Below are 12,599 nucleotides of genomic sequence, written 5' to 3'. Positions count from 1 at the left end.
TCCGTGAACTGAGGATTGTCCTCATTGCTGCACAGAAGGGTTATGTCCTTAATGCACCGCTCAGTGTGTTGAACCTCGAGCATCGTCTGTAGATGTTGGGAAACATCTGACATACACGTTTTGATGACTACGTGATAGTTCAGTACATAATACTAACGGTTTAGAATTGTGGCACAAAGGACATTTTTGAAACGTCGCAGAACATATGAGATGTTCCAAAGACTGAAATTGGAATTTCAGACTAGTGCCCACGTCAAGAGGTATGAGACCTCTGACAAGTTTCTTAAGCCTGCAAACTAAGGGAGAAAAACTCAATCGTTGAGCATGTGCTCAGATTGTCTGAGTACTGCAATCGCTTGAATCGAGTGGGAGTTAATCTTCCAGATGAGATAGTGATGGTTCTCCATAGTCACCGCCACCAAGCTATTGGAGCTTCGTGATGAACTATAACATATCAGGGATAGACATGATGATCCTTGAGCAACTCGCGATGTTTGACACCGCGAAAGTAGAAATCAAGTAGGAGCATCAATTGTTGATGGTTAAACCACTAGTTTCAAGAAGGGCAAGGGAAATAAGGGATACTTCATGAGACGGCAAATCAGTTGCTGCTCTAGTGAAGAAACCCAAGGTTGAACCAAACCCGAGACTAAGTGCTTCTATAATGAGGGGAACAGTCACTGAAGCAGAACTACCCTAGATACTTGGTAGATGAGAAGGCTGGCAAGGTCGACAGAAGTATTTTGGATATACGTCATATTATTGTGTACTTTACTAGTACTCCTAGTAGCACTAGGGTAATAAATACCGGTTCGGTTGCTAAGCGTTAGTAACTCGAAATAAAAGGCTGTGGAGACTAGCTAAAGGTGAGATGACGATATGTGTTGGAAGTGTTTCCAAGGTTGATGTGATCAAACATCGCACGCTCCCTCTACCATTGGGATTGGTGTTAACCGAAATAATTGTTATCTGGTGTTTGCGTTGAACATAGACATGATTGGATTATGTTTATCGCCACACGGTTATTCATTTAAGGAGAATAATGGTTACTCTGTTTATTTGAATAATACCTTCAATGGTCTTGCACCTAAAATAAATGGTTTATTGAATCTCGATCATAGTGATACACATGTTCATGCCAAAAGATATAAGATAGTAATGATAGTACCACGTACTTGTGGCACTGCCATTTGAGTCATGTTGGTATAAAACGCATGAAGAAGCTCCATGTTGATGGATCTTTGGACTCACTCCTTTTTGAAAAGATTGAGACATGCTAACCATGTCTATTGGTAGATATGCATGAAAAAACTCCATACAAACGGATCGTTTGGACTCACTTGATTTTGAATCACTTGAGACATGCAAATCATACCACATGGGCAAGATGACTGAAAGACCTCATTTTCAGTGAGATGGAACAAGAAAGCAACTTGTTGGAAGTAATACATTTTGATGTGTGCAGTCCAATGAGTGCCGAGGCATGTAGTGGATATCATTATGTTCTTACTTCATAGATGATTCGAGTAGATGCTGAGTATATTTACTTGATGAAACACAAGTCTGAATTATTGAAAGGTTCAAGTAATTTCAGAGTGAAGTTGAAGATCGTCGTGACAAGAGGATAAAATTTCTATGATATGATCATAGAGATGAATATCTGAGTTACGAGTTTGGCACACAATTAAGACATTGTGGAAATTGTTTCACGACTAATACCGCCTGGACCACCATAGTGTGATGGTGTGTCCGAGCATCACAACTGCACCCTATTGGATATGGTGCATATCATGATGTCTCTTATCGAATTACCACTATCGTTTATGGGTTAGGCATTAGAGACAACCACACTCACTTCAAATAGGGCACCACACAATTCCGTTGAGACGACACCATATGAACTATGGTTTAGAGAAACCCAAGCTGTCGTTTCTTAAAAGTATGGGGCTGCGATGCTTATGTGAAAAAGTTTCAGGCTGATAAGCTCGAACCCAAAGCGGATAAATGCATCTTCATAGAATACCCAAAAATAGTTGGGTATACCTCCTATTTCAGATCCTGAAGCAAAACTAATTGTTTCTAGAAACGAGTCCTTTCTCGAGGAAAAGTTTCTCTCAAAAGAATTGAGTGGGAGGATGGTGGAGACTTGATGAGGTTATTGAACCGTCACTTCAACTAGTGTGTAGCAGGGCACAGGAAGTTGTTCCTGTGGCACCTACACCAATTGAAGTGGAAGCTTATGATAGTGATCATGAAACTTCGGATCAAGTCACTACCAAACCTCATAGGTCGACAAGGATGCATACTACTTCAGAGTGGTACGTAATCATGTCTTAGAAGTCATGTTGCTAGACAACAATGAACCTACGAGCTATGGAGAAGTGATGGTGGGCCCAGATTCCGAAGAATGGCTCGAGGCCATAAAATCCGAGAGAGGATCCATGTATAAAAGAAAGTATAGACTTTGAAAGAACCACCTGATGGTCGTAAGGCTGTTGGGTGCAGATGGATTTTAAAAGGAAGACAGACAATGATGGTAAGTGTCACCATTAAGAAAGCTCGACTTGTCGTTAAGATGTTTCCCGACAAGTTCAAGGAGTTGACTACGATGAGAATTTCTCACTCGTAGCGATGCTAAGAGTCTGTTGGAATTATGTTAGCAGTTACTACATTATTTATGAAATCTTGCAGATAGGATGTAAAAACATTGTTTCCTCGACATTTTTCTTGAGGAAAGGTTGTATGTGATACAACCAGAAGGTTTTGTCAATCCTGAAAGATGCTGACAAGTATGCAAAGCTCCAACAATCCTTCTAAGGACTAGAGTAAGCATCCCGGAGTTGGAATGTACGCTTTGATGAGATGATCAAACATTTTGGGTTTATACAAAGTTTATGAGAAACTTGTATTTCCAAAGAAGTGAGTGGGAGCACTATAGAATTTTTGATGAGTATATGTTGTTAACATATTGTTGATCAGAAATGATGTAGAATTTCTGGAAAGCATGCAGGGTTATTTGAAAAGTGGTTTTCAATGGAAAATCTGGATTAAGCTACTTGAACATTGAGCATCAAGATCTATAAGGATAGATCAAAAACGCTTAATAGTACTTTCGAATGAATACATACCGTGACAAGATTTTGAAGGAGTTCAAAATAGATCAGTAAAGAAGGAGTTCTTAGCTGTGTTACAAGGTGTGAATATTGAGTAAGACTCAAGACCTGACCACGGCAGAAGAGAGAGAAAGGACGAAGGTCGTCCCCTATGCTTTAGACGTAGGCTCTACAGTATGCTATGCTGTGTACCGCACCTGAAGTGTGCCTTGCCATGAGTCAGTCAAGGGGTACAAGAGTGATCCAGGAATGGATCACACGACAGCGGTCGAACTTATCCTTAGTAACTAGTGGACTAAGGAATTTTCTCGATTATGGAGGTGGTAAAAGAGTTCGTCGTAAAGGGTTACGTCGATGCAAACTTTGACACTAATCCGGATGACTCTGAGTAGTAAACCGGATTCGTATAGTAGAACAGTTATTTGGAATAGCTCCAAGTAGCGCGTGGTAGCTGCATCTATAAGATGACATAGAGATTTGTAAAGCACACATGGATCTGAAAGGTTCAGGCCCATTGACTAATAAACCTCTCTCACAAGCGATATGTGAACAAACCCCATGGGTGTTGGATTCATTGCAATCACATAGTGATGTGAACTAGATTATTGACTCTAGTGCAAGTGGGAGACTATTGGAAATATGCCCTAGAGGCAATAATAAAATGGTTATTATTGTATTTCCTTGTTCATGATAATTGTCTATTGTTCATGCTATAATTGTATTAACCGGAAACCGTAATACATGTGTGAATACATAGACCACAACATGTCCCTAGTAAGCCTCTAGTTGACTAGCTCATTGATCAATAGATGGTCATGGTTTCCTGACCATGGACATTGGATGTCATTGATAACGGGATCACATCATTAGGAGAATGATGTGATGGACAAGACCCAATCTTAAGCGTAGCACAAGATCGTGTAGTTCGTTTGCTAAAGCTTTTCTAATGTCAAGTATCATTTCCTTAGACCATGAGATTGTGCAACCCCCGGATACCGTAGGGATGCTTTGGGTGCACCAAACGTCACAACGTAACTGGGTGGCTATAAAGGTGCACTACGGGTATCTCCGAAAGTGTCTGTTGGGTTGGCACGAATCGAGACTGGGATTTGTCACTCCGTGTAAACAGAGAGGTATCTCTGGGCCCACTCGGTAGGACATCATCATAATGTGCACAATGTGACCAAGGAGTTGATCACGGGATGATGTGGTTATGGAACAAGTAAAGAGACTTGCCGGTAACGAGATTGAACGAGGTATCGGGATACCGACGATCGAATCTCGGGCAAGTACTATACCAGTAGACAAAGGGAATTGTATACGGGATTGATTGAATCCTCGTCATCATGGTTCATCCGACGAGATCATCGTGAAGCATGTGGGAGCCAACATGGGTATCCAGATTCCGTTGTTGGTTATTGGCCTGAGAGTTGTCTCTGCCATGACTACGTGTCTCCCGAACCCGTAGGGTCTACACACTTAAGGTTCGATGATGCTAGAGTTGTAGAGATATTAGTATGCGTTTAGCCGAAAGTTGTTTGGAGTCCCGGATGAGATCCCGGATGTCACGAGGAGTTCCGGAATGGTCCGGAGGTAAAGATATATATATATATATATATATAGGAAGTCCAGTTTCGGCCACCGGGAGAGTTTCGGGGTCACCGGTATTGTACCGGGACCACCGGAAGGGTCCCGGGGGTCCATCGGGTGGGGCCACCTGTCCCGGAGGGCCCCATGGGCTGAAGTGACGTGGGAACCAACCCTTGGTGGGCTGGTGGGCCTCCCTTGTGCCTAGGGTTGGAAACCCTAAAGGGGTGGGGGCGCCTCCACCTGGCTTGGGGCCAAGCCACCCCCTAGGCCGCCGCCCCTCCCATTAGATGGGATCTCTAGGGGTCGGTGCCCCCCTAGGGCCCCTATATATAGTGGAGGGGAGGGAGGGCAGCAGCAACCTAAGCCCTGGCGCCTCCCTCCCTCCCGTGACACCTCTTCCTCCCCGCTTGCGCTTGGCGAAGCCCTGCCGGGATCCCGCTACTTCCACCACCATGCCGTCGTGCTGTTGGATCTCCATCAACTTCTCCTCCCCCTTGCTGGATCAAGAAGGAGGAGACGTCTCCGCTCCGTACGTGTGTTGAACGCGGAGGTGCCGTCAGTTCGGTGCTAGGATCATCGGTGATTTGGATCACGACGAGTACGACTCCATCAACCCCGTTCTCTTGAACGCTTCCGCTTAGCGATCTACAAGGGTATGTAGATGCACTCTCTTCTCTCTCGTTGCTAGATTACTCCATAGATTGATCTTGGTGATGCGTAGAAAATTTTAAATTTCTGCTACGATCCCCAACAGCACGCTTGGCTCAACCAAGACGTTTCCGATAGGGCGATGCCTCGCTCTCTCCATTTTTCGCTTTCATCCTTGCTCGCGAGCTCGAGCTCCCGTGATCCCTCTCCTTTCTCCAATGATGGCGGTAGGACCCGGCGGCGGTGGAGGGGGCATAACATACCACATCGAGGTTTGTAAGGTGGTTATATAGTGTAGGCCCCCTAGGTTGCCCAATCTTTCACAACTTGGAGGGGATCAAGAGGAACACTCAAAAAGCAGAACGGAAACACTCAAGAAAAGTCCAATCACACATCCATTCTCATCACATACACATATATAAGATCCACAAGATAAAGGAAACCAAAGGGAAAATAGCAATAAGGGTAAAGTTCATCCTAAACCCCTAAAGTAGATGAGATCTTGGAGGGTAGTTCTTCAAATCCACAAGGGAAGATGAAGGTCTTCATGATTCGCTTAAGGGTTCCTTCTCCTTAAGGAGGCTTTGATGATCTATGATGAGATCCTTCTCCACAAGGAGGTTTGTTACTCAAAGAGGGGACACAAGGAGGAAACTCTCTCTTCTAGTTCATATATATGCTTTGCTAACCTTGGGAAGGACGAGGGGACATTTGTTTATAATACAAGTTGGATTGCGGGTGAGAGAGAAGGATACATAGCCACTTGGGGCGGGCTGCATGCAAGCAGGGCCGACTGCCCGACTAGCTACTCGGATTATTCGGGCAATGGCCGAATGATCCAGGTAGGATCTCGAATGGTTCGGATTCACCGAGAACCCACTATTGCCTTCCCGGACTCCCGGGTTGGTAGCCAGATTGTCCGGGTAGGAGTCTGGACGTCCGGACATGCGTGGGAACTACCTCTTCTTCTCCTTGCTCCACTTTTGTCCTAGCTTGGCCTTGTTCCATAGCTTCTGCATGGTTGTCTCCTTGGTACCTAAGTATGCAAAGGGTTTCAACTTGAGGCATGTCTCATTTTGATACATTGGAAGCTTAAAGAGGAGAGAGGTAACCTTAGTTTCAATAGCTTGTGCATGGGCTCTAGTCATTGGTCCACTTGGTGAGGGGGTCCCCAACCCGGTCCCCTTAGTGCAGGTGCTCCCTAGGCTTGTGCTGCAGCTCCTATCCCCCCCTGACGTTGCACCGCCTTCCTATTAATTTTTTACTTTCTTGATGCTCAATCCCCCTCATGCCCATCTCGCTCCTGCTGACGCACCCGCATATCTCGCTAGGCCTTGTCCCACATCTTGCGATCCCGCAGTTGCTTCGCTTCCGGATCCAGGGGCTCCATGGGGCGCTTGGAGGCGCATCGCTCGTCGCGGGAGCCCATAGCCACCACTTCGGTGAAGGATCTGGAGAGAGGGGACAGAACTAGAGTGGGAATGAGACGATGGGCAAGATTAGCCAGCCGCCTTACTTTTGATTTGGCAGTATGAAACCCTCAACCTTCGACGAATTTCTTGGGTTAGTTCTTCCGGTGAATCCGGTTGATGAGGAAAGTCATCAAATCCTGTTCTCTAGCACCATCTGGTTCATATGCGATTGATGAAACATGTTGCTCTTGATGTACTTCCTTTTCTTTAGCATCCCCCTTTCGTGTAATAAGTTTGGTTGTAAAACTCTTTAGGGTACCTAGAACCTTTTCTTTTTTTGAAACAAAACACCCAAAACTTATTCATTGGAAATGACAATTACATCGTTTATGAGGAAGGGTGCAGTTTAATCGGTGGTTCCTCAAATCAATCCAACGTCAAAAAAAATCTAGCCAACCTAGCAAACCCGTAAAACAACTTTATTTGCTTCCCTATTACGATGCTCGAACCTAGCTATAGAAAAATCACAAAAATAATGATAGCAATCGTCGAAAATCGTCGCCACTCCCTAAGAATGACCACTCTTTTTCATTGTGTCAATAACCTCTAGGTTGTCAAAATTAGTAACGAGTCGGTTGCATCCTACCCTTTTGTGCAAGGGCAAGACCGAATCTAAGCGCCAAAGCTTCAGCCGCAAGGATGTCTGCACATCCCTTTATATTTCCATTCCCTCCAGCGACGAAGTTTCCTTTATGATCCCTCAAGACCGTTCCTGCCGTACCCCTAAGCAAGTATTGATCAAAAGAAGCATCAGCGTTAAGTTTGACAAAACCCAAGGGGAGCAGATCCACCCCTCTCTTCTCATGGTACCCTTTGGATAGGACGCGATAACATAGTTTGTCGTTATAGGAAAAGCATCTTGAACTACTCCTCCATAAACTCGACTTACCCACCATAAATACCAGGTCGTAATGATGATCATCTCCTGAGCATTCAAAAGACCCAAACTGGAGAAATCCTGGTACGACAATAGAGGTAAGAATTCCTGCACCGCCTCACCAACACAGTCAACCTCACAGGATCTATTAATAATTTTGGCCATCTATATCCTTTTCCAAACCCCCTAGATGTATTTTTACATAGAAACAACAAGTGCTTTGGGGCAGCACAGCAAGAGGGGCGTTTGGGTGAAACTTTAAAATGCCTATTGGCAAGGGTAGCATGACATGGGAGGCCAACGTACGCCAAACAAAAAAAATCAACCTTTGTCGGGCAAGATAGCCTCCTAATATCTATATATCTATATATCTATATCTATACTACTATTAAACAATCGAGTTGTGGCAGAAACATTATATCTCAGCCATACATCCGCCATCTCTCAATGGACCGGATTGCCTCAATGTTGTATCACATCATTTACCATAATCAATTAGCAATAATTACCATGATCTACGCCATCATAATTACGCAATAATTACCATGATCTCGCTCCAACCTAGGCCTATTTTAATCATATCAATTAGCAAGAATTTCCATGATCTAGGCCATCATATTTTTTTTGAAACTCGGCCTTGTCTGCTGCATACATAGAAGGAAAATATCAATTAGCAATAATTACCATGAGCTACGCCATCATGTTTTTTTTAAACTCAGCCTTGTGTACTGCGTACATAAAAGGAAAAAAGAAAAAGGTCTGGCCAATGTTCGCATGTAGGCAGAGAATAACATGGAAACCAAATCGCTCCTTTCCCTGTTTGTTTGGATCACAGGATCAATAAGACCCTGACCTTGATTCTGATCATTCTTGACTTCCGCCAGTTCCTTCTTTTCGTTCACCTGTTTGAGTGTTCGTCGAAGTCTTCGACAACTCGACTCTTGGTTTAACTCTCCCGGTCTTCTTGTCCAGAGGAACGACGGCGACGTGGGCCTGCAGCGCTACGCGGCCAGGACAGGTACGAGCACGTCTCCTATGCCTTCACATGTACTGTTAATTACTCAAACTTGTCTGGAACAGGGGTTCAGAGATCGACCATCAATTCATCTTGGATCAAATCCATTTTCGAGGAACAAAATGCCTGATCCGCGCCAGGCAAATAATTGAAGCCTGATCCCATCGCAGCTCCATTTTGTCGCATGCTCGCTCTGGGGAGATTGGACGTACCTCCCGCTAAGTAGCCGATCCACCCGATTGATTCGGGCATGCGAATTTGTACGCCACACACATAATCTCCATCCAGTTAAGATGGGAATCCCTTCGCAGCAAGCGGAACAATAGTAATTAAGCTCGGTGCAGCTGGTTCGTACGTGGTACTGTTGTATGAGCAGAGCCCCATACTTAGCATATGTCTTTCACTCCTAAATAATATCAATGTTTACCTAAGAAATAATATGGATTCTATAGTTAATGGTTTGGTAGAACTCTTGCTAAATTACATATAAATATTACAATCTAATCCAACTTTACACAATGCAGATATGAAAGGGAAAATCCATATTGATGTGATATGGGATTCACAGGGATGTTTCATGACCTTTGGTCCCTGTAATACTGGAAGCAATCCAATCGCTTGTTCAGGTGTCAAATAAGATGTGCATGTTTCCAACACTTACCTTAAGGAGTGAAATTATTTTGCCACTGAAAAGGAGCATGTGTCATTTGTCTTCCCTGTCATGTAAAAAAATGTTTATTTCCCTTGAATTAGAGTGAAAAACAGGGTAGACTATTGGTTAATGTGATATTCTATTTTTGTCAGATGTCTTGAAATTTCTTTAACATTACTTTTAATGTTAATGTCATGTACCATCATATTTATTTCCAATCTTTGGCGTGAGGTTATATTGCCAGTTTATGTCATGTTCGGTTCACAAATATATATTGCCAGTCCATGCCTTTAAGATTTGTTGGTAGATTCTGTCATTTAGAGTGCATAAAATCTATTTCTACTTTTAGTGTAAAATTGACTTGTACACAGTTTGACATTTTCAGACATTGTGCTTACATGTGCTTGCTTTCGCTATATTTACTATAGATAGTGTTCTGACAGATTTTATAAAGTATGTCAATAGTTGGATCATGTATCCTTGACTTGATAGACAAGTTCAAAGATTTACATTCTTCAGAGTGCATAACCGACACGCTAAATCCTAACTTTGACTGCTTGCATAACCAACATTTAGTTCAAGGAAGCTTCAGGTCTTACCTTGGAAATTTATTTTACCTCTTCCATCCAGCACGGACATGCTTTCCAATTATTGATTACCGATTTTACACACAAAAAAAGTTTCCAATAATCTTTTCTACAATAGTCCAACATAATCAAAGGAGTCACTAAAATTAGCTTGGAAATGCCAAGGGAACCTATAGGCATGGCCGTCGCAATAATCAATCCTCCTCCCTCGACACTTATGCAACCGCTCCCCTTCCTGCGATCCAATTTTCTCTCTATTTCATAACTCTATGATACGTGTGTTGCACGTGCATACTTACTAGTACCAATATAAAAAGATCAAAGAGGCAGATCCAAAGCATCTCGACCGTCAAATCATGTTATCTAGCGGTTCAAATCACTCCAATGTTGAGCACCAAACATGTTTAACGCTCTAATTACCCACCACTACCATTGGTTATAAACACGTTTTGACTCAATGCTCTAATTACCCACCACTACCATTGGTTATAAACCCGTTTTGACTCAATGTTGAGCACCAAACATGTTTAACGTTCTAATTACCCACCACTACCATTGGTTATAAACACGCTTTGACTCAATGCTATCCCATGTAATTTGCCATGCAATTAATATCCTACCATTTCCGTGAAAAAAGTAATTAATATCTTACCAAATACCAACGTGCAACAGATATATCTTACCTAATATAACGTGCAGGTAATATCCTACCTAATATAAACGTGCATTGCACGTACATTATTACTAGTTACACCAAATGGGATTAAGTGTGGGTCGTCCCATTCCATTTGTATGTTGCAGTTTTCTCCCATGCATGTTGATGATTTCATTCCAGAAAATAAGCTGACCAAATTGAAAACAATCCGTGCCTAGAACCTGGCTTGCCACCCAGGTACATCATATATGCTCGTTTAACTGACGTTGTGTGGTTTGCTTTTCATGAGCAAAAAAAGGTGAAGCCGGGGGAAACCCCTTTTATTGAAAAAAAAAAACAGTTTCCATAGCTGTCACTTACTGTCTTTTGTTGTCATTCTCAAGTCTGTGTACCTGTTGTTGAGCACCTCTATTTCTGTGTTTCTTTATCCTTTCAGAGCTCGCTCAGAAAATATATTATAAGTTCAATTCGTGTTAAAATTATGTACAACTTATGTTATCAGTCTGGTGTTGGTTTGGACTTTATTAGTTGAAAGCCTGGGCGCTGCTTGCTCCTTCGTTCTAAACAAAGATCACAGATATGCTAGTGGTGTTGTCGTCCACGCGTCAGTCAGTCTTTTTAGTTTGCGCGAATCTTATACAAACGAAAAAGGCTGAACAACAAAAACACCTTCGAGAAGTCCTTGGCCAAAGGAGTGAAGAAAACTAGATGCTGGAACTAAGACCCTTCCATGTGTTGGAATGCCCCTTTCAACTTTCAAGGTCTTCCCCATGACCCAAACCATGCAAGCCGTAGTGAGAAAATGACCACCCGACCAGCAATGGCCAACATTAAGCTAGTAGTAAATTGATCTAGTCCCTCACTGACCAATGACCCGTTCTTTCTCCGGTACCCGCCCTGGTCTGCTAACCAAGTACGTGCCACGCTGTTTCCTACTACTTATGGTGCGGTGGTGCCCTCACTTATATATAACCCGTCTCTACCCGTACATGCCGTGACACAAAATCTTGCACCCACTTTGCTCTCAACCTCGTAGCACGAAATCTCAGCGCAATTTCATGCACGTCCTTGCGCCGCACTCACGTGGTCCTCCGTTTGCACCACTGCTCGGCTACCTGGATCGTCGTGGAAGGGAAGGCATCGCGATCCACGGCGGCGACCTGCCAGGAGGGATGGACGACGTGCTGTCGCAGATCGGCGACGCCTTCCGGCTCGCCGGGGAGCTCATGGGCGACCTCCCGGCGGCCCAGAACGACCCGGCCTACCTCGCCGCGCGCTGCCACGGCATTGTCCGCGCCTACAACACGGCCATACGCTTGCTGCAGAACTACGGCGTGGGCGCCGTGAACGTGGCCGCGGCTGCGCGCCCGCTCGACGGCGGCGGGCCGCTGGACCTCCTGCGCCTGCGCAGCACGGAGGAAGCAGCCGGCGCCAGCCAGCTTCTCGGGGAGACTCCAACTCATCTGCTGGAGCCATTCCACATGCCGGCCGGTGCGCGAGCGCCAGCGCACGCGGCGCGCGCGGCGGCGGACGTCGCGGGCACCTCCGGCGGCCCGGTGAGGAGGCTGGCGCCGTCCAGGTCTCCGCCGACGGCCCAGCCACGGCAGGGCAGGAGGAGGTACGTGCGTGAGCCCGTACGTACCACGTACGGCACTGTCGGTCACTCGGTCGTCGTTAGATTTTGGGGGTCAACGGTTCAAACACGGGGACCTTTTACCACGTCATGGCACGGAAACTTTCGTAGCCCCGCGCGCGCAGCGAATGTTCTCTGCGACAGCGACGTAGGGGCGAATTTCTGGCCAAGTCGCCGGGCGCTACGGGGAAGGTAGACGACACGAGGGTTTACACGGCGACCCGAAGCATGCACTTTTAATTATGTCGGGTATATGGGTGGATTAGTATAAGACTCGGTGAGGATCCATGACTTTATTAGTCGTGTTGTGAAAATTCTTTACTCACAGAGGTTATACGGGGTATTTTCTAACTAATC

At 44.7% G+C, this 12,599-nt stretch overlaps 1 protein-coding gene across 1 annotated transcript in view; it reads left to right on the top strand.

Moving 5' to 3' along the window:
* Positions 1 to 11,781: 11,781 nt before the first annotated feature.
* The window catches only part of LOC119316799 (WRKY transcription factor 55-like), a 2,961-nt gene continuing 2,143 nt past the window's right edge, over positions 11,782 to 12,599 (top strand). Inside the window, exon 1 of the mRNA XM_037591180.1 lies at positions 11,782 to 12,227. Coding sequence (XP_037447077.1) covers positions 11,782 to 12,227 — 446 coding nt within the window. The remainder of the gene's footprint in view (positions 12,228 to 12,599) is intronic.

The sequence above is a fragment of the Triticum dicoccoides genome, chromosome 6A (genome assembly GCF_002162155.2).
Source record: "Triticum dicoccoides isolate Atlit2015 ecotype Zavitan chromosome 6A, WEW_v2.0, whole genome shotgun sequence".
NCBI lineage: Eukaryota > Viridiplantae > Streptophyta > Magnoliopsida > Poales > Poaceae > Triticum > Triticum dicoccoides.
This window is presented reverse-complemented; position numbering and strand designations above follow the sequence as displayed.